Consider the following 25760-nt stretch of genomic DNA (forward strand, 5'->3'; position numbering starts at 1 on the left):
AAGTGCAATTCAAGCAAAGAAACTGCACATTTACTGCAAATGTTATGTCTCTCAGCCAATTTATACCTTAAATATGCTTTTGTTTACATATCACTTACTGCATATGTCACTAGGTTGTATTTTATTAAAGTAACACTAAATGATATCCTTATTATCTAAGAATAATCCATAAACATCTGTTGCTTCATGGCCCTGTAATCTACTTTTCATGACATTTTTTCTTACTGTATTTATGTGCCTTTTGTAATGTCCTTCATGGACTTCCCAACCACTCCTTTTTCCTCTCACTTTCGGTTGTTTGGAACAAGCAGTGCACGTTGGTTGTGATTATAAACACTACAAATCCCATAGTCCATTGTCCATCTTGGGAATGAGCAAAAGGACATGACTATGTTCCTATGTATAGTGGTACCGTGGGGAACAAATGTGGCCACCCTCTACCAGGACGCCAGATCGCAGCAGCCAAAAAAAGGAATTTGGAGATTTGAGGGCAAAATAGAGCAAAATAAGGGACTTTTGATCCTAAATGAAAACTTATTTTCCCTTCCCTCTTTCACATTTGGACTTTTTTCTAACTAAAAAAGTTTTGTGGCTAGGCAAGAATGACGCCCCCCCATTTCTGCACATGCACAGATGTGTCTCAGGGCTTCGGGTACTAGCAGAACCCTGTGGTACATGTGCACATCTGTATAGACATAAAAAAGAATATCCATCCAAATAGTCCAAAGGTTGCCTACATCCCAGAATACAGTAGAAAGGAAAAAACCCCCAGAGGGGATGGGACTTTAAGGGCAACCATGTATAATAGTAAAAAAATATATTTTATTCAAAAAAATACATATATAAATACATAAATAATTGCAACAATATTCAAGAAGTATAAAAGCAAAGATAGTGATATTGGTAGTTTCTAGTGTAAATCCGGACACTCTGACGCGTTTCGGGACCAGTTATATCCCTTCGTCAGGGGTGCTTGTCATACTGTATAACAAGAATTTAAAAGGACATGAATAGGTACTACAAACAAATAATCTTTGCTAACAATTGAAAACTATAACATGTCTCATTACTTGCCACGCTATATGTTCTAGTTTTCAATTGTTAGCAAAGATTATTTGTTTGTATTACCTATTAATGTGCTTTTTGAATTCTTGTTATACAGTATGACTCTCTCCCTGACAAGCGCCCCTGACGAATGGACTGTCCGGATCTACATGAGAATCTACCAATATCACTATCTTTGCTTTTATACTTCTTGAATATTGTTGAAATTATTTATATATGTATTTTTTTGAATAAAATATATTTTTTTACTATTATACATTGTTTCCCTTAAAGTCCCATCCCCTCTGGGGTGGTTTTCCTTTTTTCATGTGCACATCTGTGGGTTTCCTGCACATGTGCTAAGACATGGCCAGTATGGGAGTTTCAACACTTGGCATGTTTATACATTGGAGAAGATAGATAAAAACAGAGGGCACGCTGGCCTAGTGTGCATTATCCAACAAAAAATGTATTAAAGATAAAAAAATTTAATATAATTACTCACAAACGTAGGTAAGAAAAAATACTCATCAAGCCACTGCAAGTTCCTGCAATCTCCCACCTTTATATAGAAAAGGTGCAGCACTCATAAAAAAGTGTCCATTGATTCTCAGATATGATTGAAGACAGCACACTTAAGATGTACAATACATGTGGACAGGAAAGGAGAACCACCACCAGCACTCGAACACACTGTTGCTTACCCTCCTCTTTGGACCCTCATTACAAGGGTCAAACAGGCATGGATTGTAATGAAAAGACCCCTCGATCTCAACACACCACGAACAATCAGGCAAGGTGAGATTGATACAGGCACCCTGGTTTCCACGCTCCAATCACGGTAATCACACCATTAGGTCCGCACAAATGATATTCCCATGAAACACAAACAAACAAGCCTCATGGTGCAGAAATCCTTAATCCCCCTTTATTAGGTAGAAATATAGTAATAACTCACATGATCCAAGTTAAAACATGCTTGTTTGTCAATAAAAACTACCAGCGCTCATCACCACCAAGGTGGCTGCTGCGTCCCGGCATACACTCATGTTACATCACAAGCTCTTCTTATGCGTTATGTCATAGGTTGACGTCGTCAGGGGCATCAACCCACCTTTGTCAGTCTAGCTCAAGGAGGACATCACCAGGGTCCCTGCTTCCTGATGCATTTCAAATGTCCTTCATCAGACTCTAAATGCATCAGCCAGCAGGGACCCTGGTTAGGTCTTCTTTGAGCTAGAGGCTTTGACAAAGCTGAGAGATTGCAGCCAATTGCAGTGGCTTGATGAGAGCTTTTACTACCTACATTTGTGAGTAGTTATATCTTATATTTCATCTTTAACAATTTTTGTTCTTGGATAATGCACTAGGCCAGTGCACCCTCTGTTTTGATCTATCTTCCACAGTGTTCTGAGGACAATCCCAGTCCTAGAGGGCAGCGAGGCTCTAATGTAATATTCACTTCTGATTACAAAGTTCTTTCTGTTTACAACCATGACACCTATGTGCAGTAGAATATTGTTGGCGTGTTTACACATGCCTCCTCCCACATGCAGGGCATTTTATATATATATATATATATATATATATATATATATATATATATATATACTGCTGCTCACAGGACATGTGAATTTCAGTCCTTACGCATTTGTGTTATAGAAAAACTGTAACTTTCCTTTTCATTGCTCATTACAATTAGGGTGTTTGCACAAAGGGTCATCACCCTCATTAGGACGATTTGCAAAATAATACACGCCCAGCTTAACTATTGTCTGATGGAGCTAAAATGCACATCACTGTATTTAATCAGCATAGGCCAAAAGCCATTGAGCCTAAATGAACCTATTCTTAGATGGGCATACATTTATTAGTCTCCTGAGATCAAAGTGTCAGCACTAAAGAAAGAAAAATGCCCTGGAAAATCAGTTAAAATGTGAAAGTTTTGCGTAATTGGTGCTTGCGAGGAAATGCAGACAGTGGAGTGGGTTGTCTCAAGCAACCAATTAGATTCTTCCTTTTTTTTCTAATGGAGGTCAGCAAATAAAATCTACTACTTGATTGAGTAAGAACAATAGTTATTTTTTTTGTCTTTTGCTTCAGTTGAAAAATCAGCCCCTAGGTATAATATTTTTTGGTAGCATCACTTTACTGGGTAATCCTATTCATATGTCTACCCCTGTTTGTTTAGTTTAAAGCCTAACTCCAGGTGAAAATTTAATTTAAATGCATTGTGCATCAATTGTCTTACTTCTCAGGCTTTATTCCAAATATCTCTTCCTAAGCTATCCTTGAGTGTAATGGATCAAAGTCACAGTGTTCGCTAGGAGCCAAACGAATTTCCTCCCCTAGGGATTTTTCTGTACTGGTCCCCTCTCTGTCCCCATGGGTTCTCCTACCTCCTGGAGCCTATAAGACAGGATTGGCCACAGGAAGTTTCACCTCCACCAATAGGACATGTATTATGCAGGTAGCAATGTGGGCAATTATAGAAGGACCCCTGGATGTAAACAGAAGAGAAGGACGTTCATGTGACCATGGCTTTAGGTAAAGAAAGTGGAACTAAACCCCCCTATCATTTAGAGCCAAGGAAGCTGCCATCTTGGCCTTTGTTTGATGTGCAGTTGCCATTTAGCTGCACATGTGAAATGTTAGGACACCAGCCATTTGATGGCTTCACAGCTCGGTTGACAGCACAAGTTCCTGTGACAGTTATCATTCACTGCATGCCTTTGATAAAAACTTGTTGGGAAACAGTTAAATCGATGGGTTAAATTTCCCTTTAAAATGGGCACTTGGATTTTTTTTTCATACCAGCGGTTAGTTAGAGGGGGGAGTGAGGAGGGTGCTAATATCCTGGAGTTGGGCTTTCAATAAAATTAATAAAATGTAAACTTCTTTTTGATGTGAACATTCATGTAAAACACTTTACAGCCTTTCTGTCCATGTTTTTGACTTTTTTTAACCTTAATTTTTTGTGTCCTTGAGTACAAAAGATACAGATATGCTGACATTGATCAATAACTTTGTATCTATCAGCACGTATTACATTGGGTCAAATCTGTGAAACGAATGAGATTGAGAGTCTGTTGTGTATAGATCTCTTGGGATAGAGTACATTAGCCAGAGCTTCACGTATTGTATCGATCAGTATTCTATAGTGATCTGGATATTCATTATCAGTCCTGTTGGTAGATGTGGCACTGGTCTGAACACCGGGCAAAATGATGGTGCCCCATGGGGGGGGGGGGGGGGGTATTGTATTGTGTTTTTTTATTTTACTTCTTAAACAAAGGAATATAGTGCCGCGTACACACGACCAGAGTTTTCGAGGGACAAAGTCTGACAGACTTTCGACGGAGTTCTGACGGGGTTCTGACAGAGTTCTGACGGACTTTCCGAATGAACGGACTTGGCCACACACAATCACACCAAAGTCTGGCGGATTCGAACGTGATGACGTATGACTGGACTAGAATAAGGAAGTTCATAGCCAGTAGCCAATAGCTGCCCTAGCGTCGGTTTTAGTCCGTCAGACTAGCACACACACGAGCGGATTTCTGGGTCCGGCAGAGTTCTGTCGGAAAAATTTTAAACATGTTCCATTTCTAAAGTCTGTCAGACTTTTGCAAATCAAAAGTCCGCTGCAGCCCACACACGTTCGAATAGTCTGCCGGAATCATTCCGTCAGACTTTTGATGTTGAAAAGTCTGGTCGTGTGTACGGGACATAAGTCCACACTTTGCAGGATCAGGAGGACACTCATATTAGTAGCCTTACCAAAATAAATAAAAAATTCCTTCTTGAAAAATGTATCTGTTTCTGCAACAAATAAAACACTCTTTTTCAATTCACACTATAAGGAATCAATTGTGCACTCACAGTAATAACATTATTCAAAAAAAATAAGATCTTTCCTTTATTCTGGTTTTATCTGACATCTGTGACATTGACAGGAAGTCATGAAAAGTCTTCGGATCGGTGATACGGAAAGTATTACAAGGCTTTTTAAAATGATTACCTTTTTTTTAAATTAAAATAATAAATTGAATTTTTAACATGGAGCATAAAAACAATGTTGATAAAAAATAAAAATAATATATATATATATATATATATATATATATATATATATATATATTTTTTTTTTTTTTTCCAGTGTTATGTATGTATCTAATGTTATATATTTACATTTTTGTTTCTTGATAGGAACCCTCCCCCAACCCTTCTTCATCCAGGACAATGGTGTAGAGGGTTCAGCCACTTTATTGCACAGTAAGTTACTATGTGTTTTCAATTTATAAACAATTGTATGCTCATCTAACAACCAACTGGTTTTGTAAGCATATGTCTATTTACAAACTAAGCATATCTTCTCTAGACTGTGAAAATAGGGAAGCACTAAGTTCTTATTTTTGTTAATCCTTAGCTTTTTTCAAATTCAAAACCTAGGACAGCCAACCAGAAATTACAATGATTGTATTCCCTGATACATAGTAATTCATAGTTAGTAAGGTTGAATAAAGACACCAGTCCATCCAGTTCAACCTGAGTACACACTCACATCAGTCCCTACCCTCAAGGAGCCCACAATCCAAGGTCCCCAACTCACATTCATATACTATATATACAATTTTTTGGACAGAAGCCAATTAACCTACCAGCATGTCTTTGGAGTGTGGGAGGAAACCGGAGTACCCGGAGGAAACCCATGCAGGCACAGGGAGAACATGCAAACTCCAGGTAGGTAGTGTCATGGTTGGGATTCGAACCAGTGACCCTTTTTACTGCTAGGCTACCCACTACACCACTGTGCCGCCTGATCACACCACTTGTCCGTATGACAGGTTTTAAGGTCTAAGCCCTTGTACACACGGTGGGACATTCCGACAACAAAATCCTTCGGATTTTGTCTGAAATTGCTGTTGCACACACACGGTCGGACAAAGTTGTCGGAAAATTAATTCGTTCGTAACGTGATGACGTTATTTCATTATGACAGGACTACATTCAGGCTAGTAGCCAATAGCTGTGGTCTAGGAACTTTTTCCGATCGGAGTACAAACGATCGGACAAAGTCCGATCGGATCATGTTGTCGGAAAGTTTTATAGCCCAGCTCTAAAACTTTGTCGGTTGGATATTCCGACGGAAACATTTTCCGTCGGAATGTCTGACCGTGTGTACAAGGGCTAAGAATAAGGACTGTTGCATTAGGAATATTCATTGGTTTGTAGAGGAACTGGGCCTTGGTTCACATAGCAGCAATGTGATGGCATCATTGTGCATGAATATTGGGAATATTGGGATAACTAAGCTGGGCTGCATTCCCACCTAGATGTTCATAAACTAGGCACTGTCTGCGTCCTTTTGCGGCTACTTTGTGTTTCATATGGAAAACCAGCTTGCGGGACTGAGAATGAGGCTTCAAGAGCAGTAGACCTGAGGGACATATTGATGCTGACATTTGGGCACATTAAGAAGAACGATTTGTATATTGTGTCAAAACTGATTGCTCGTTGAGGAGTGAGAATTCTATTACTAGTGACTTTTTGGTGCATTAACGAAAAAGGTTATGATCCTGTTGCTAATGGAGCAGTTTACATTCTAATAATACTTATAATAAAGTGGGATACACAAATTATATGTTATAATTGTATTCCGTTAAAAGAATTCTGTGGAGAATGTGCTACGTAGTAGTGTAAACGTAAAAGCCTTAAAGTATATGTGAACCCTCACCTTGTAAAACAACTCATTCAGTTTAAAATAAAAATGCAAGGCAAAACATTTACGTGTGTGTGTGTATAGATACAGTAAATTATATATATATATATAGAGTGCGATCTGGTTGATTAAACTCAAGTAGCAGGTGCATTTACAATAGTTTTAGGGAGTTGTAGCCCACTTTTATTGAGTAAAGGAAAAGTTCCCTTATACACCATGCCCACACAGGGGTTTCTTCCACAAAACATGAATTAACCAAAATACCAAGCAACCTGGCTTACGTGTTGGCAGCACTGCTTCTCCTCTTACCAGTCCTTTGACTTCTTCATTCAGCTCTCACACACACATGGCTCTCTAGCCTTCAGTTGCAGCTCCCTGCTGCATGGCCCACCTCTAGCCTAGGGATTGGGGTTCTCCTGACACCCCTGATAGGAGCTGACTTCAATTCTGGAACTGAGACCTGCTGGCTTGTGGCTGGGTCCTCTGACCCCTTGATGAGACCTCTGTCCCGTGGCTTCTGGTTGGGGGCCCCCTGACACCGGGTGAAACCTTCCGTCTTCAAACTTGGAGCTGTCTCCAAAATGAGAGCCTTGAGCAATTCTCAGACCTGACTATATAATGACCCTGCACACCTGTGTAGTGAGCCAGGTTGCAGGCATCTAGCAAAACCTGGACCCAGGATTGAATGTTCTGATTCAGAACTACCGAATCTGGAGAGATGCTAGTTCTGAACCTTGCATTAACCCTTAATGAGACTCCTGGGTCACCTTTTCCTATATTTATAGCGACAGAGCCTCTCTCTGTCACACTATATTACCAAAGTATCGGGGCGCCTACCTTTACACGCACGTGAACTTTAATGGCATCCCAGTCTTAGTCCGTAGGGTCCAATATTGAGTTGGCCCACCCTTTGCAGCTATTACAATTTTTACCCTTCTGGGAAGACTGTCCTCGAGGTTTAGGAGTGTGTCTATGGGAATGTTTAAGCATACTTCCAGAAGTGCATTTTTCAGGTACTGATGTGGACAAGAAGGCCTGGTTCGCAGTCTCCACTCTAATTCCTCCCAAAGGTGTTCTATCCGGTAGAGGTCAGGACATACTTGAATGTGCAGACCAGTCAAGTTCCTCCACCCCAAACTTGTTTGTCCATGTCTTTATGGAATCATTTGGTGGAGGAGGATTATGGTGTGGGGTTATTTTTTTTCAGGGGTTTGGCTTGGCACCTTAGTTCCAGTGAAGGGAACTTTTAAGGCGTCAGCATACCAAGACATTTTGGATAATTTCATGCTCCCAACTTTGTAGGAACAGTTTGGGGATGCCCACTTTCTGTTCCAACATGATTGTGCACCGGTGCACAAATAAGGTCCATAAAGACATGGGTGAGCGAGTTTGGGGTAGAGGAACTTGAATGGCCTGCACAGAGTCCTGACCGCAACCTGATAGAACACCTTTGGGATGAATTAGAGTGGAGACTGTGAAGCAGGCCTTCTCGTCCATATCAGTGCCTGATGACCTCACAAATGCGCTTCTGGAAGAATGGTCAAATATTCCCATAATCACACTCCTAAACCTTGTGGACAGCCTTTCCAGAAGAGTTGAAGCTGTTGTAGCTGCAGCGGGTGAGCCAACTCAATATTGAACCCTATGGACTAAAGCCCTGTACACACAGACAGAATGTCGGGAGACATTTGATTTGACATTTGAGTTAAAAAACAAAAAAGGCCCATTTTCTGCCTGTGTGTATGTTGGTATGTTCGACAGAAGCCGGGAGTTTGTCCGGCTTCTGACAGACGTGCATGCTGGAAAACCAGCAGCCGTCCGACTCCCGATCAGCGCTGTCAGCCAATGGCAGAGAGAGCTGATCATAGTGTTCTGGCGGGGGGCCACCCCCCTTTCAGAATACAACAGCTCATTGGGGGAGATCGGTGGACTAACCTCGCATCGGCTCTGACCGGAGCTGACAGTTTTTTTGTGAGTTGCATGAAAAAAACTAATAGTGAGTACCCAGCTTTAGAATGGGATGCCATTAAAGTTCATGTGCGTGTAAAGGTAGGCCTCCCAATACTTTTGGTAATATAGTGTATCAGGAATATGAAATGTTGTATTGTATTTTAATTAATATGTTATTTTGTATACAAACTACAATCTTCGTATTATTTTGGCTGACTTGATGTTCTATAAATTTATTTATTGGTATTTAAGTAAAGAGCTGTGGGGAAACAGTGAGGAACTTCTACTGCATTTATGTTTGCAGTCTAGCCTGTGTGACAACTTTGGCTTCTCCCATAGATAAAATGGAGAAATTAGTATGAAGGACAGGAAGCATGTTAGCGGCAGGATTACCAAGTAAAAAAAAATATTACAAAAGGAAAGCTAAAGCCGCGTACACACGGGCGGACTGTATGGCCAACTTAGTCCGTCAGACAATCCGACGGACAGTCCGTCCTACTTTCGAATGAACGGACTTGACCACACACGGATGCACAAACAGTCCGTTGAAAGCTTGCGCGATGACGTGTACAGCATGTACGACGGGACTAGAAATAGGACGTCCAATACACAGCAATGCAACCTTTCGCCGTGTAAATCCTTTCTGAGCATGCGCCATACTTAGTCCGTCGAACTAGCCTACTCACAAGCGGATTGTCCGCTGAAACCAAAGTACGACGGACAATATTACGGAAATTCCGAAATACTTAGTCCGCCAGACTGCACGCTGAAAAAGTCCGCTGAAGCCCACACACGAGCGGACTGTCCGCTGAAATGTGTTTCGACGGACTAAGTTGGCCAGACAGTCCGCCCGTGTGTACGCGGCTTAAGGCAGCCACTTTGCCTAAGGACTTCTAAACTACAATATACTACATTACTGTTTAGGGGGGGTTTGGATACACTTTAAGCCTGCCACTCCTCAGTACAAGTTTGGGCAACTTGTTGTCTACGTGTTCTGAAAACTTTAGTAAACTATTCGCACATTCCATTTGGTAAGACAAGATTACGAATAGTGGAAAATAACTGCAATATTTATCAGCAGTATAAAAATGTACTTTAACTTGTCTGAGTGAACACAACAATTTTTATATTGAAATAATCTGAGGCTTTTTATTCACCGTCATTTTATGTGATTTTAAAATAACGCACTAAACGAAAACGCAGCTAAGCAAAGCATTTATTTTAGATTTGTCTGCATACTTTGTTTATGCTTTTGGCTTCTAGACAAACCTAGCACTTTGTTATCTCTGGAGGGGCCATAATGGCTAAAGAAATAACCATTTTATCATTGGAAAACAGATTTTACCTCCTGCCTGGAAGTCATAGATAGAGCAAATGTTTTAATCTATGTGCCACCTTTTGCTGCGGTACCATTTCAGACAGTGCTGATACGGAAGGTTAGCTGGGTATACTTCATGTAGGCACACTTGATTCAGAGGATCACCATCCTGCTATACAACTTTCCTGTCCACTCTTGTAGCACATACTGGACATGTATTTTTCCCTTGCTTACTGGGAATGATGAATGGATCACAGTTAAAGGAAAAGATAAGAGGAAGGCTCCATTATTTTTCTTGAATTAGGGATACTGGCAAGATAAAGCTAACACACTCACAAGAAAATCTGCTACAGCCGAATTCTAGTGTAAAAGTTTTCCCATGCAGCAAATAGAGTAATTTATTAGCAATGGTTAATGTATAAAAGCACCACACGTACATTTTGAAATATTTATGGTAAACGCCACTTCATGCGAGGACCCAGATCTGAACTTGCAACCTCTGCTTTGTTTGGCATATGAGATGCTGGATAGCTCCCTGCCTGATTGCTGTAACATGAAATACCATCTAATAAGTGCCCCAAAAAAGTAATTATATATGACATACTATAGATGTCATTTATGTAAACATAAGTAACATAATATTATTAAAGTGACATTGTGCAAAAAGTCTTTAGTTCAATCTTGAGTGCTATTTGTGCCTTTTTCCCAGGGTTCCTCCTGTGTATTCCACACACCGCACTCACCAGATGTCCATGACTCCCTTACTATACTGCAAAGAGAGTCAAGAAGGATTGTAGGTCTTTAGGGGGACCTGTTCCACAATTTTATATTTTTTCCTGGTTGCTCTCAAGGATCCTTACTTATTACAATTCAATGTTCCTCCCAAACGTTAATGGGCAGGCAGAAAAATATAAATGAGAGACTGTCTCTCATAGTATAAAAATCCTTTGGTTTTCATTAACATACAAATAACAAAAAGTGCCACTGAAGTGATACAATATAAAAATTAAGGTGTGCCTAGAGCATGGCATGCATTCCACACGCAGTGACACACGGGAACACCAGCTTCCTTATACAATCTTGCCTTGTATCCTATTTCTTCTGAACTTTGAACCCTTTGCTCCTCCCATGAACTTCCTATTTAAGCCATGCCTTTGCACTTCCCGTTTGCCATATTATTGTGCTCTCTCCAGCCAACATCTTGCTCTTGTTGGTCCTGCTACCAGCCGTATCTTCTCTACTGCTTACTCTTGTCGCTCCTGTTGCTGTCCGTATCTTCTCTATCGATTGTTACTGACCTTTAGCTTCTTCCTCAACTATGCCTCTGCATGATCCCAACCTACAACCACTTCTTAGCGACCTGTGGCTTGTTCACTGAATACTGTATGTTGCTGTTTGAGCCCTCCATGCTATATCTGCTACTGGACCCAGCTTGCTCATCTCCTGGTGGGGTGACCTTGAGGACCACCATCAGGAGCTCTGGTGTATACCGGTAAGTCCTTAGACCCTGTACCTCAGGTGAGACTGTCATCTGCCAGGGTAAGCTGCTTGCATACCTATCCTGCTGGTTGGTGGGAGCCTCTCTACTGCTATGGCTACTGGTTTGTGAGCCTGACCCCTGACCATCACACTTCATGAGCTGGGAGACAAGTGTGGCCATTGATTACTCTTTTTGCCTTAGCAAATTTCAGAGGCAGTAATTTAGTGGGTTGCTGAAGCAAGGACCGGCAGAATTTTGATCCATCTATGGGCAGGGTGGTTGTACAGAGATTGATCTCTTGATCGACTTCTGTACAACCAGCTTGTTGAAAAATGTTTGCTTGATCAGGGCCTCCAGCTATAGCCGGCGTTGCTGTTGAGTGTGTTCTGATGGCAGGAAAGCCTCCCCACTGTCAGAATACAATAGCTCCATGGGAGAGATTCCCCCATCCATACATTTGCTGGTTGAACAAAAAGTGAATCATGTATGGCCTGCCTTAGTTTAAAGCTGAAGTTTAGCTATTTTTTTTTCTATACATGACATTACTTACCTGTAATGAAGTATGCCCCGTGTCATGTAGATAGCTGTATACTGGAAAAAATCTTTACTGTATGAATGGCTGTCCTCTTCCTGTTTCTGAACTTCCAGAATTAGGGGTGCAGGGATGCCCTGTTCTCTTCCTTGCTCTGAACTTTGGGCACTCTGAGGATTAATAGCATTTGACAAAAAAAAAAAAAAGTTGTGGCGGGGACCTGTCCTCTCCTCCCTTCTCCATTAAGAAAAAATATTTAATTGTTTACACTGCCTGTAGTATGATTTCTGAATGGGGGAGAGGATCCTGTGACTCATCAGAATCCCCCCCCCCATTCAGAAATCCTGTTACATGCAGTATAAAAAATGAAGTTGTTAACCTCTGCAGTGCCAGAATTTCAGGGACGGGAAGAGGACAGGGTATCCCTGTAGTGAAGATTTCTCCATGATCCAGCTACCTGCACAAGGTGGGGAAAACTCAATTAGAGATAGGTAATGCCACTAAAACTGTACAGAAAAACATAAGCTAAACTTCAGTTATATATTTTCTTGAGAAAGAATATATCTTTAAAGTCCAATTGAGCTTGATATTTAAATGAGATAAATGCATTAGAGTTGCACCAAAAAAAAGAAAAAAAGGTGTGCAAAGACTTAAAGTTAACTTACTAAAAATTAATCACAGCCTGAGTAGAAAAGCCTGTCCACTGACAAAATGCTGTACATACCTACCATTCTGTGGGTAAACAGTGATAAGGTTTCAGAAGTCTGACATGCCCCTTGCTGAGTCAGAGTCAGAGGCAGAGCCCTTCAATCAGTGGGGAGCACACAGGCTTTGTTGATTGCAGAGCCAAAGGTCTGACCCAGCAGGGGCATGTTGAATCTCTGCAATGAGACCACTGCTTCCACACAAAGAGCAAGGTTATCGCTCTGCAGCTGTTAGCAGGGACATGCTTTAGAACAGGCATGTCTTTCTCAATTTAGTGTGCCGTGGGATCAGGGCTGTCAGATGAGCCCAATCCCTGGCACTGCGAGAAGCTCCGCGAGCTTTAAAAGTGAAAGTAAAAATGCAGAGGAGCGCGCTGTGCTCTCTTCTTCCCCCTACAGTGCCGTACCCGGCTGAATGAGGAAGCTGCAAAGGTACTGTACTATGCTACAAGCTAAATTAGTGTTAAAAAGGGCTTTATTCATGTCTGCATGTGTGTGCATGTATGTGTATATGTGTGTGTGTGCACATGTGTCTGTGTGTGTGTGTGTACATGTGTGTGTGTGTGTGTGCATGTGTCTGTATGTGTGTGTGTGTGCGCACATGTGTCTGTATGTGTGTGTGTGTGTGTGCACATGTGCCTGTATGTGTGTGTGTGTGTGCACATGTGTCTGTATGCGTGTGTGTGCACATGTGTCTGTATGTGTGTGTGTGCACATGTGTCTGTGTGTGTGCACATGTGTCTGTGTGTGTGTGTCTGTGTGTGTGTGCACATTTGTCTGTATGTGTGCACATGTATGTGTATGCATGTGTCTGTATGTATGTCTGTATGTATGTATGTGTGTGTGCACATGTGTCTGTATGTATGTCTGTATGTATGTGTGTGTGCACATGTGTCTGTATGTATGTGTGTGCATGTATGTCTGTATCTGTGTGTGCACATGTGTCTGTATGTATGTATGTGTGTGTGTGCGCATGTGTCTGTATGTATGTCTGTATGTGTCTGTAAGTATGTGTATGCATGTGTCTGTATGTATGTCTGTATGTGTATGTACGTGTGTGTGCACATGTGTATGTATGTCTGTATGTATGTGTGTGCATTTATGTCTGTATGTATGTGTATATATGTGTCTGTATGTGTGCGCAGCTTGCATTTGTTTGTATGTGTGTCTGCATGTGTGTGCATGTGTCTGTGTGTATGTTACTTTTAATCCCCCCCCCCCCCCCCCATTCTTGTACCATCAAAACTTCGTTTGTAGGACTTGTGTGTGATATTAGCCAGGACTGCTGCTCCTCTGAAAAGCAATCCATGCACAGATCTCTTTTCAGAGGCATTTGAATGGTGGTAAAGAGGCATTATGTTGCCTCCTCACCACCTGTTTTAAGCCCGTAAATGCAGCATCAATATACCGCAACTGTGTGTACTTGAAGTGCAGGCCCATTTACCCTGGGTATACCTCTAGCTGCAGCCACAGCATGTGTATACCCCAGCTGCTCCCTCTGCATCTAAAGGGGGAGAAGTTGGGGGTGGTAAAAACAGCTTAACCATGTGGTTTTACTGCCCCTCCAACCTAAAAAGCCCTTGGTTCACATCTGTGTGGCTGCGTGCTGCGTGTAGGGCAGCCCATTAATTTCTATGGACTTCCCTACTCACAAAAATGCAGGGAAAGAAGTCCCCAAGCTATTTTTTTTTTTAAATTGCACTCCACCAAAAGCACCCTACATTTTCCAATGTGTGGGGTACCATTAAGAATTAACGGTACCCCCTAAAGTGCAGAGCATTTGTCTGGGTGTTGGGAACAAGCGCGACAAAGGCAAGAGAATTCTTGTTGGGCCGTGTGTTAGTGCTCGGATGGACACACTTAGACCGAATTTTAAATGGGTCAAAGAATGTCAGGCAAAATGGTCGGCCCTCACGCATGTTCACTTCGTCAAATCTGACCCTCTTTGAAAAAAGTTTGGACACCCCTGCTTTAGAAAGATTAAACTGTAAGACATTGAATACTTTTTGTTTTAAAAAGTTTTGTGTTTTTTTCATTTGTTTGTGTGTGTTTTATGATTTGGCTGGGGAACACAGCCTGTCTTCATAGTACATCTGCACACTGATCAGCATTACTCTGGCATCCCACATTATCCTATTCCTGAACCTAAAAATGACGATGACACCCAAGAAAGGGTTCCAATGAAGCAATGGAGCAGCAGGAGAGTGTGATGTTAGTATAAGTAGGTTTGAGGGGAAGCAAGGGAGGATTCCTTGATCTTATTTCTATCGTGAATTTCTATTATATCTGTATTTATTACAGGTATATATATAGCACCAGCGATTTGCACATACAGTATCTTTACACAATTTACATACACAGTCCCTGCTCTCAAGGAGCTTACAATCTACAATCCTTATCTAACATACATACATACTAGGGCAGTGATGGCGAACCTTGGCACTCCAGATGTTTTGGAACTACATTTCCCATGATGCTCCATTACACTGCAGAGTGAATGAGCATCATGGGAAATGTAGTTCCAAAACATCTGGGGTGCCAAGGTTCGCCATCACTGTACTAGGGCCAATTTGGCCAGGAACCAATTAACCTACCAGCATGGCTTTGGAGTTACCCATGGGAAACTTACTCAAGCACAGGATGGACAAGCAAACTCTTTGCAGGTAGTGCCCAGATCAGGAATCAAACTGGGTGCAAGGCAGACGTGTTAACCACTAAGCACACATACAAAACATTAAGACCCCTTTCACACCAGGGCGTTTTGCAGGCGCTATAGCGTTAGAAATAGCGCATGCAATCTGCCCTAAAGAAGCTGCGCTATTGTATGTAGTGTGAAAGCCCGAGGGCTTTCACACTACAGCGGTGCGCTGGCAGAACGTCAGGGAAAAGTCCTGCCAGAAGCTTCTTTGGAGCGGTGTGTTTACCGCTCCTCCACCGCTGCTCCCCATTGAAATCAATGGGGCAGTGCTGTAATACCGCCAGCAAAATGCCGCTATTGCGGTGTATTGCTGTCGGTTTTAACCCTTTCTCAGCCGCTAGCCGGGGTAAAAGCGCCCCGCTAGCGGCCAAAATGCACCGCAAATCCGGCGTTAAAACGCCGCTAAAAATAGCGCCGTTTTACCGCCCACGCTATGGGCGGTGTGGTGTGAAAGGGGTCTAAAGAAATATATATAAGGCACTTTGAGATACCAGAAAATGAATCTCAGAGTATAGGCTTGGCTGTCTTAAAAATATCTGGAATGGAAGCTTTCTCTACAAGGGTTTTGGACAATCTTGCACAATCAGACAGTTGTGGGAAGTTCCTGTTTAGGAACACAGTTGCAAATTTTTTTCTACCATGCATAGATGGGAAGCAGATCACCAGCAAAAACTTCCTATCTGTTATCTTTATTATTCTTTTTATTTTAACCCCCATTCAAACTTCAAATCTACTACACTCAACATGCAGAATTTCATTCTTCCTAATTGTCCCTGTTCACATTTGTCCACTCAGTCACCCTATACTCTATGTCATGTGGCAAACACAAGGCCCTTGCAACTCTTCTGCAGCTGCCCCCTTATCTCCACCCCACCTTGTCTCAGCAGTTGGCAGCAGAGAGGAGGACAGAACTCCTCCTCCAGATCCATTGCCTCTCTGTGCAGCCACAGCACCCCCTCATCTCTGCCTGCCCTTGTCTCAGCATTCAGCTGACTCCAGCCCTCCTCTAGTCCTTTTCCACGCACTGCCCTTTCAGCTTCACAGCCCTGCCACCAGCTTCTTCCTGGCAACTGGGGGACTCTTGACTTCAGATGGTGGGGGTCTCGACATCTGATGTAAGGGGGAGGGGTACTCTGGGCATCTAGTCTTACTGATACAACCAGCCATTTGAGGGCAACCATAATGCTGATGAGGCCGCCAAATAAATTGAGTTAGACAACTTTGCTCTATGTCCCATGCTCAACGCCCTATGTTGTTGGCCCCATAGGTTTCAAAATCATCAGCAATACACTCTACTCTAGGTGTGAATGCAGGCTTAAGCTGGTCATAGATAATTCCTTTTTGATGATTCCTTCACCCATGCAAACAAAGTGGATGGAGGAATTCCCCCCTATGGGATATTGTATTCTGACAGCAGAACTCTCCACTATCAGAATATACTGATCAGTTGCTACAGTTGATGATTAATATAGGTTTTCCAACATTCCCATTCAACAAAAGTTGATTTAACCACTTCGCATCCAGGCCAATTCTGACATTTCTCTCCTACATTCCTAATTTTTTTGCTAGAAAATTACATAGAACCCCCAAACATTATATATGTTTTTTTAGCAAAGACCCTAGAGAATACAATGGCGCTCGCTGCAACTTTTTATCTTACACGGTATTTTTCAGAAAAAAAACAGTTTCATGCTTAAAAAAAAAAAAAACAGTAAAGTTAGCCCATTTTTAATGTGAAAGAGGAGGATACGCCGAGTAAGTAGATACCCAACATGTCACACTTCAAAATTGCACGCGCTCGTGGGATGGCGCCAAACTTTGGTATTTAAAAATCCCCATAGGCGACGCTTTAAATTTTTTTACTGGTTACATATTTTGGGTTACAGAGGAAGTCTAGGGGTAGTATTATTGCTCTCGCTCTAAAGTTTGCGGCGATACCTCACATGTGTGGTTTGAACACCGTTTTCATATGTGGGCCGGACTTACGTATGCGTTTGCTTCTGTGTGCGAGCTCACGGGGATAGGGGCGCTTTAAATTTTTTTTTTTTTATTGTTAATTTTATTTTTATTTTTTTAGTTTTACACTTAAAAAAAAAAATTGATGACTTTTATTCATATTACAAGGAATGTAAACATCCCTTGTAATAGGAATATGGCATGATCGGACATATTTACAGTGAGATATGGGGTCAATAAGACCCCATATCTCACCTCTAGGCTGGGAAGAATAAAAAAAAACAAAAAACTGATCCTGGCTTCCTAGCCAGATCCGCGCCGTTAATTTGAATACAGAGGCCAGGTGTGACGTCATAACATCGCGCCTGGCCTCCGAACGATCATAGAGACTCCGGGGACAATCTAGTCCGCCGGAAATCTCTATGGTAACTTGCTGGGGCCGGCGGATCCTGTGACGATGGAAACGGTGAGTCGGTAGAAGCACCGGAGGGCGGCGTGAGGGGGGCGGCGTCCCCTCCCACCGCCCGTTAGAAAAATCAAGTGGTGGAACAGCCACTATGATCATTCTTATGGTGCAGGGAATCGCCGGCTGAAAACGGCAATATCTGAATGATGTCTGTGGCCTCAGGCATCATTTAGATATAACCAGTGAAAGCCCATGACGTCATATGACGTAGTGTGGGCGCCAAGTGGTTAATGGTCAATTTCTGCCAAACAGGAATGGCCACACATGGAGAGAAATGTAGCTAGTCCCTGCTTAACTAGCTGATTTTTGATCCATTTACGGCCAGCTTTAGGTTGGTTCAGCAGGGACAATGGGCAGCCTGAATGTACCAAGTTGATTGATCTTTTAACTTGGGTACAACCAGCCTGCCGAATTCACTTCCCATTATCCAAAGCGGCTGCTACAGCTCCTAGCGATAATCACTGTCTTCTCCCATCTGTGATGGCTTTAAACCCCCCCCATGAGAAGATAATTGCTGATTCCCCTGTCAGCATTATCTTTGTTGGTAGGGGGAATCTTGTGCATTAACACTGTGTATGGCCGGCCTTAGACTACACTGAGCCTCTTTATGTGAAAACATCAAAACCATGAACATGTTTATCCCTTCTCACAAAATTGTTCAATGTGCATTTCTTGACCTCACATTATGCAATCTGCATTTTTTCATAATGTAATCATCTATGCAGGGAAGTTTTAAACGTGTTTTCTCTGTAATAGATCTTGAGGTAATGAAGCATAGAACAAGAGAAATGTATTAGGTATAAACAACAATTGAAAGAGAGCTTCAGTTTGGTTCTTGTGGATAGTGGTAGACTCTGTGTATACAGGGCCTTGAAAAAGAATTCATAACTCTTGAAATTTTCCATATATTGTCATGTTACAACCAAAAATCTAAATAATTTTATTGGGATTTTAAATGCGATAGATCAAGACAAAGTGGCACATAATTGTGAAGTGGAAGAAAAATGATAAATGGTTTTCCAAATGTTTTACAAATAAATATGTGAAAAGTGTGGCGTGCATTTGTATTCGGCCCCCTTTTACTCTAATACCCTAATTAAAATCTAGTGGAACCAAGTGCCTTCAGTAGTCACCTAATTGGTAAATAGAATCCACCTCTGTGTAATTTAATCTCAGTATAAATACAGCTATTCTCTGAAGCCCTCAGAGGTTTGTTAGAGAACCTTAGTGGACAAACAGCATCATGAAAGCCAAGGAACACACCAGACAGGTCAGGGATAAAGTTGTGGAGAAGTTTAAAGCAGGGTTAGGTTATAAAAAAAATATCCCAAGCTTTGAACATCTCACGGAGCACTGTTCAATCCATCATCAGAAAATGGAAAAAGTATGGCACAGCCGCAAACCTACCAAGACATGGCCATCCAGCTAAACTGACAGACCGGCCAAGGAGAGCATTAAAGCGGTTCTGCACCTAAAAAAAAAATATTAAAAGCCAGCAGCTACTAATATTGCAGCTGCTGACTTTTAATAAATTGACACTTACCCGTCCCGATGTCGGCGGCATCCTCTGTCAGGGAATCGGGAAGTGAAGCGTTGCGGCTTCACTGCCCGGTTCCCTACTGCGCATGCGCGAGTCGCGCTGCGCGTCTCTTCTGGTCCCCGCTATGTCCTGGGATCTGTGTGTTTCCCAGAACACAACGGGGGGCGGGGCATCTGCGGGGGTCTGCAGCCGTCTGTCCTGGAAGTGGGTGCAGATACCTGGATTATCCAGGTAACTGCGTCCCCCTCCCCCCTGAAAGGTGCCGATTGTGGCACCGGAGGGGGGGAGGGATCAGATTAGCGGAACTTCCCCTTTAGGGTGGAGAACCGCTTTAATCAGAGAAGCAGCCAAGAGGCCCATAGTAACTCTGGAGGAAGTGTAGAAATCCACAGCTCAGGTGGGAGAATCTGTCCACAGGACAACTATTAGTTGTGCACTCCACAAATCGGACCTTTATGGAAGTGTGGCAAGAAAAAAGCCATTGTTGAAGGAAAGCCATAAGAATTCCCATTTGCAGTTTGCGAGAAGCCATGTGGAGGACACAGCACACATGTGGAAGAAGGTGCTCTGGTCAGATGAGACCAAAATTTAACTCTTTGACCTAAAAGCAAAATGCTATGTGTGGTGGAAAACTAACACTGAACATCACCCTGAACATACCATCCGAACCGTGAAACATGGTGGTGGTAACATTACGTTGTATGGACGCTTTTCTTTAGTAGGGACAAGGAAGCTGATCAGAGTTGATGGAAGAAGGATGGAGCCAAATACAGGGCAATCTTATAAGAAAACCTGTCAGAGTCTGCAAAAGACTTGCGACTGGGGCGGAGGTTCACCTTCCAGCAGGACAACGACCCTAAACATACAGCCAGAGCTACAATGGAATGGTTTAGATCAAAGCATATCAATGTGTTAGAATGGCCCACTCAAAGTCCAGACCTAAATCCAATTGAGAATCTGTGGCAAGACTTGAAAATTGCTATTAAAAGATGCTCTCCATCCAATCTGACAGAGCTTGAGCTAAAATGGGCAAAAACCTTTCACCAGCGAAAGGGGGTTCTACAAAGTATTGACTCGGGGGGCTGAATACAAATGCATGCCATACTTTTCAAATATTTATTTTTTAAAGGTTTTAAAAAACATTTATCATTTTCCTTCCACTTCACAATTATGTGCCACTTTGTTTTGATCTATCACATAAAATTGCAATAAAATACATTTCCGCTTTCCGTTGTAACATGACAAAATGTGGAAAATTTCAAGGATTATGAATACTTTTTCTAGGCACTGTATATTAGATTATAATTCCTTGCGTTCCTTGTTCCTGTGAAATGACAGGCCAGGTCCAAAATAATAATCAACGTTCCATTTATTTAAATTAAAATATCAGGGCACATAGTGCCGAGCCTTTAGCCATTACAGATAATTGACTCATTTATTTGCATTAGTTATGCATTTGTCAATACAGAACTTCCTACATTTCCGTTATGATAGATTAAAAGCAGCTCTTCTTGGAATGCCATATTGCATTTCGCCTGTGTTGAAAATTTGGCTGCTATTTTTTGTAATTTTCTTGATGAGTAGTTCACTGCAGAGTAATTAAATTACCAATGGAGAATGTGAAAGGTAATAATATGCATAACGTGCTTATCTTTTTTAAACACAGTTTAGGGTTTTCTTCTTTTTTTTTTCTTTTTGTTGAACAACCAAGTTTCGTGACATGGCCTTTTACAAGTCTCTTAAAGAGACCCTCTCACCAGACAATTAATTTCCACCAAAATCTTCCCAATAAGATTATATTCTGAGTGGGTGTTGATGAGCACCTAGTACAAAAATGAATATCACTTTGAAACGTTTATTGGTTTAGAGCGAGGGGGCCGGATGCGGCCCTTTTTCGACCCTTGGGGCACTTTTCCTTCCACTGATACAAGACACTATTCCTTCCACTGACACCAACAATGGGGCAATATTCCTGCTACTGACATCAACGATTGGGTACTATTTCTCCCATTGGCAACAACAATTGGGCACTATTCCTGACACCAACAATGAGGGACTGTTATTCCCACTGACACCAACAATGGAGCATTAATTCTCCCATTGACACTAATGATGGGGCACTATACCTCACACTGATTGCAGTTATGTGGCACTATTTCTTCTACCGATGCCAATGTTGGGGCATTATTTCTCAAACTGACACAAATGATGGGGCAATATTGCTCCAACTGTCACCAATGATGGGGCACTATTCCTCCCACTGACACCAGAGATAGGTTATTATTCATTCCCCAATACCTTGTGTAGACATCCAAAAAACCCTTGGACTGCTGCCACTATCTTTGATGTGGTGTCAACAGTCATAACAGAGAGCTGTCATTCAAATTACACTCTGTAGTATTCTCCTTCACTTCTCTGTCTGTGGCTACAGGTTTATGTATTAAGGTGAGGGAGAAGCGCAGGAGCTGGGCCAACACAGACAGTAATTTCTCCCAGAAAAAGTGTGTGACAGAGTGCTATGACATGGAAGGAGGGAGGGGCTGTGCTAGGGAACTGACTACCTGAAGTAGTCACATTTTTAAAACTACATTTCAAGTTAATAGGTTATCATTTATAGAAAGGAAAAACACCGTGAGTAAGAATTTAAAATAGTAGATTTTTCTGTTCCATTACCTGCAACTTTTTATGTTGGTAACAGGGTCTCTTTAAAGGAAAAGTTAATGTTAAAAAAATAACACAGATGCAAATTTTTTTTCAGAAAAAGTCAGACGGAAGCTTTTTATCGTATATTCAGATCGTGTGTATGCCTCACCGGACTTTTTTTCCGAAAAAGTCTGACAGACCTGGAAATAGAACATGTTTTAAATATTTCCAACGGAACCAATTCCTATCGGGAAAACCGCTCATCTGTATGCTGTTCCGACGGACCAAAAACGATGCATGCTCTGTAGCAAGTACGAGACGGAAGCTATTGGCTACTGGCTATTGAACTTCCTTTTTCTAGTCCCGTCGTACATGTTGTACGTTACGGCGTTCTTAATGATCGGACTTTGGTGTGATTGTGTGTACGCACAACAGTTTCATCAGAATTCCGTCAGAAAAACCTTCAGAGTTTATTCCGATGGAAAAACCGGTACAGGGCATTACAGTCCAATCAGCTGATTAATTTTGTGCTGGAAGTTGGATTACTGGCAAAGTGCATTCCTGAGAACTGAGTGAGAAGGGTTATGTATTGTATTTAAGCAGAGGAGAAGAGATATTGTCATTGTGTGTGTTAACAAATTCAATAAACAAACGACTTTCCAATCTACGAATCATTATCACGAATCAATATACATATATAAATATCGAATTTCAACTAATATGAAAGAAGTTATAGCAAATATAACAAATGAATTTGACATGATTCGGTAGTTCATTAAAGATCTAATGAAACAAAAGGCCAACTCAAAGTAAATCTTACAGTCCAATCAGCTGATTAATTTTGTGCTGGAGGTTGGATTACTGACGAAGTGCATTCCTGAGAACTGAGTGAGAAGGGTGTTGTATTGTATTTGAGCCGAGGAGAAGAGATATTGTCATTGTGTGTGTTAATAGATGCAATAAACAAGCGACTTTCCATGAATCATTATCACAAATATATATATACATACATAAATATTGAATTTCAACTAAAACGAAAGAAATTATAGCGGATATAACTAATGAATTCGACATGATTCGAGATTCAGTATAACAAATATCGACATTCTACAGAAATAACGAATGATCTGAAAATGAATTAATGCAACATAACGAATATAGCAGAACAACATTATGTATTTACGAATGACAACGAACCAAAACGAAAACTAAACAAAATTTTCTGTTGTGCACAAGTCTAATTGCAACTACATAAGGGTGTCCTGGCATTAACCCTCTTTCCCCAAAGATCTGTTAAGAGAAATAAAATCTCTTTTGCATTCAAGAAGTGTCTGGCGCCCAATCAATATACCTTGTACTGCACCCCCTATGCCTTGCAACCCACCATATACAGGAGGACGTCAGCTATCCCTGGCCCTGGAGGTTCTCATTACACTGAAGGAGGCCTGGGACTTTGCTATACTTGAGATGAGTGAACTCCTTCACATATGTCCCCTCTGACCAGCCAAAGATGTCAGCAGTCAGAGTGGAAGCTCCAGGACTATGCAGTGCTGGAGTGGAGAAGAGCATAATTCCACTTTAAAGTGAAATTGAAGGCCAAAATGTAACCACTTGCCGACTAGCTCATACACATTTAGGGCGGCAAAGTGTCTCATTCCCACGAATCGGCGTACCTATACGTTGGCTCCTTTAAGAGTCATAGCAGGCATGTGCGCACATGACCGCTGCATGGCGGGGGCTCCGATGTGCGTGGCTGGCGACTGCAATGTCCACTGGCTACCCTCGATCACATGCACGAGAGCGAGAATGGGGATCTGTGTGTGTAAACACACAAATCCCCATTCTGACAGGGGAGGAGAGACAGATCTTCTGTTCTTAGTAATTAGGAACAGCGATATGTCTCCGTCTCCAGTCAGTCCCACCCCCCCCCCACAGTTAGAAACACTCATGAGGGAACACATTTAACCACTTGATCTTCCCTTATTGTTAACCCCTTCCCTGCCAGTGACATTTATACAGTAAACAGTGACTAAATGCAGGCAATCGCTGATTGTCTGCATTACTAATAACATTTTTTTATGCCATAAATATATCCCCTATTTTGTAGACAATATAAGTTTTGCACAAACCAATTAATATACGCTTATTGTGATTCTTTTTGCCACAAAAACATAGAAAAATACATTGTGGGTGCATGGGAGGGGGCAGTATTTTTTGAAGCACCTGATTAGAGCCAGAGGCTCTAATAAGCTACGAAATAGGATGGGCTCGGGGCACAGAGAGTGCGCCCTGATGCCACCCAATTGTGTGATGATAGTGAATACATTTTTGCTACAGTATTTTCACACTAACCTGCTTGAGGCCTATATAACCTTCTGTAGAACTCATTGTGAGCCTGCTCATCCTTGAGTCTGCTGGAATCTGTCCAAGTGGAACTGGTCTAGGTAAGTTAAAAAACAGAGTTTAAAACAGGAGGTTATAACAGGGGTCATAGTACTTGTGTAGTGTGAGTACCTGAGTATTTTCTGAGTAGTGTGCGTGGATCATTAGTACTTGTGTATTGCGTACTTGTGTATTGAGAGTGCACGTAGTTCTGCGAGTGCACATAGGTCTGTGAGTACCTATGTACTGTCTTGTTGAGTACCCGTGTGTTGTCTTGTTGAGTATTAGTGTCAGGATGCTAGTTGTTAGGTCATTTGGACAGGGTATAAGAGATCCACAGCTCAGGTGGTAGAATCTGTCCACAGGACAACTATTAGTTGTGCACTCCACAAATCTGGCCTTTATGGAAGAGTGGCAAGAAGAAAGCCGTTGTTGAAGGAAAGCCATAAGAAGTCCTGTTTGCAGTTTGCGAGAAGTCATGTGTGGGACACAGCAAACATGTGGAAGAAGGTGCTCTGGTCTGATGAGACCAAAATTGAACTGTTCACAGACGCTCTCCATCCAATCTGACAGAGCTTGAGCTATTTTGCAAAGAAGAATGGGCAAAAATGTCACTTTATAGATGTGCAAAGCTGGTAGAGACATCCCCAAAATGAATGCTCTCCTTGCCCACCCTGTCAGTTTAGGTGGACCACCATGTATTGGTAGGTTTGCAGCTGTGCCATACTCTTTACACTTTCTGATGATGGATTAAACAGCTCTCTGTTTCTTCTCCACAACTTTATCCCTGTCTGGTGTTTTCCTTGGCCTTCATTGGCCTTCATGGTGCTGTTTGTTCACTAAGGTTCTCTAACAAACCTCTTAGGGCTTCACAGAACAGCCGTATTTATACGGAGATTACATTACACACAAGTGGGCTCTATTTACTGATTAGTTGACTTCTGAAGGCAATTGGTTCCACTCGATTTTAGTTAGGGGTATCAGAGTAAAGGGGGCTGAATACAAATGCACACCACACTTTTCAGACAATTATTTGTAAAAAATGTGGAAAACCATTTATCATTTTCCTTCCACTTCACAGTTATGTGTTACTTTGTGTTGGTCTATCACATAAAATCCCAATAAAATACATTTACGTTATTTTGGTTGTAACATGACAAAATGTGGAAAATTTCAAGGGGTGTGAATACATTTTCAAGGCCCTGTAGCATCTCAGGTAGGTGTATCTATTGAATATAGTGCTTTATATCTATCTATTACAGAAAGTAATTAAGGCCTTCCTTTTGCCTGCAGTGCCAAATGCTTCTCTGTTACATACAGGGCCC

The 25760-nt window shown here is 41.8% G+C and overlaps 1 protein-coding gene across 1 annotated transcript in view; it reads left to right on the forward strand.

The window, feature by feature from the left end:
• The window catches only part of MYO3B (myosin IIIB), a 583926-nt gene that overhangs the window by 183693 nt on the left and 374473 nt on the right, over positions 1–25760 (forward strand). The window contains exon 8 of the mRNA XM_077447966.1: positions 5254–5319. Within this exon, the coding sequence (XP_077304092.1) occupies positions 5254–5319 (66 nt within the window). The remainder of the gene's footprint in view (positions 1–5253; positions 5320–25760) is intronic.

Source organism: Lithobates pipiens, unplaced genomic scaffold (assembly GCF_037356315.1).
Source record: "Lithobates pipiens isolate NorthernLeopardFrog02 unplaced genomic scaffold, aLitPip1_a1.2 Scaffold_22, whole genome shotgun sequence".
Taxonomy (NCBI): Eukaryota; Metazoa; Chordata; class Amphibia; order Anura; family Ranidae; genus Lithobates; species Lithobates pipiens.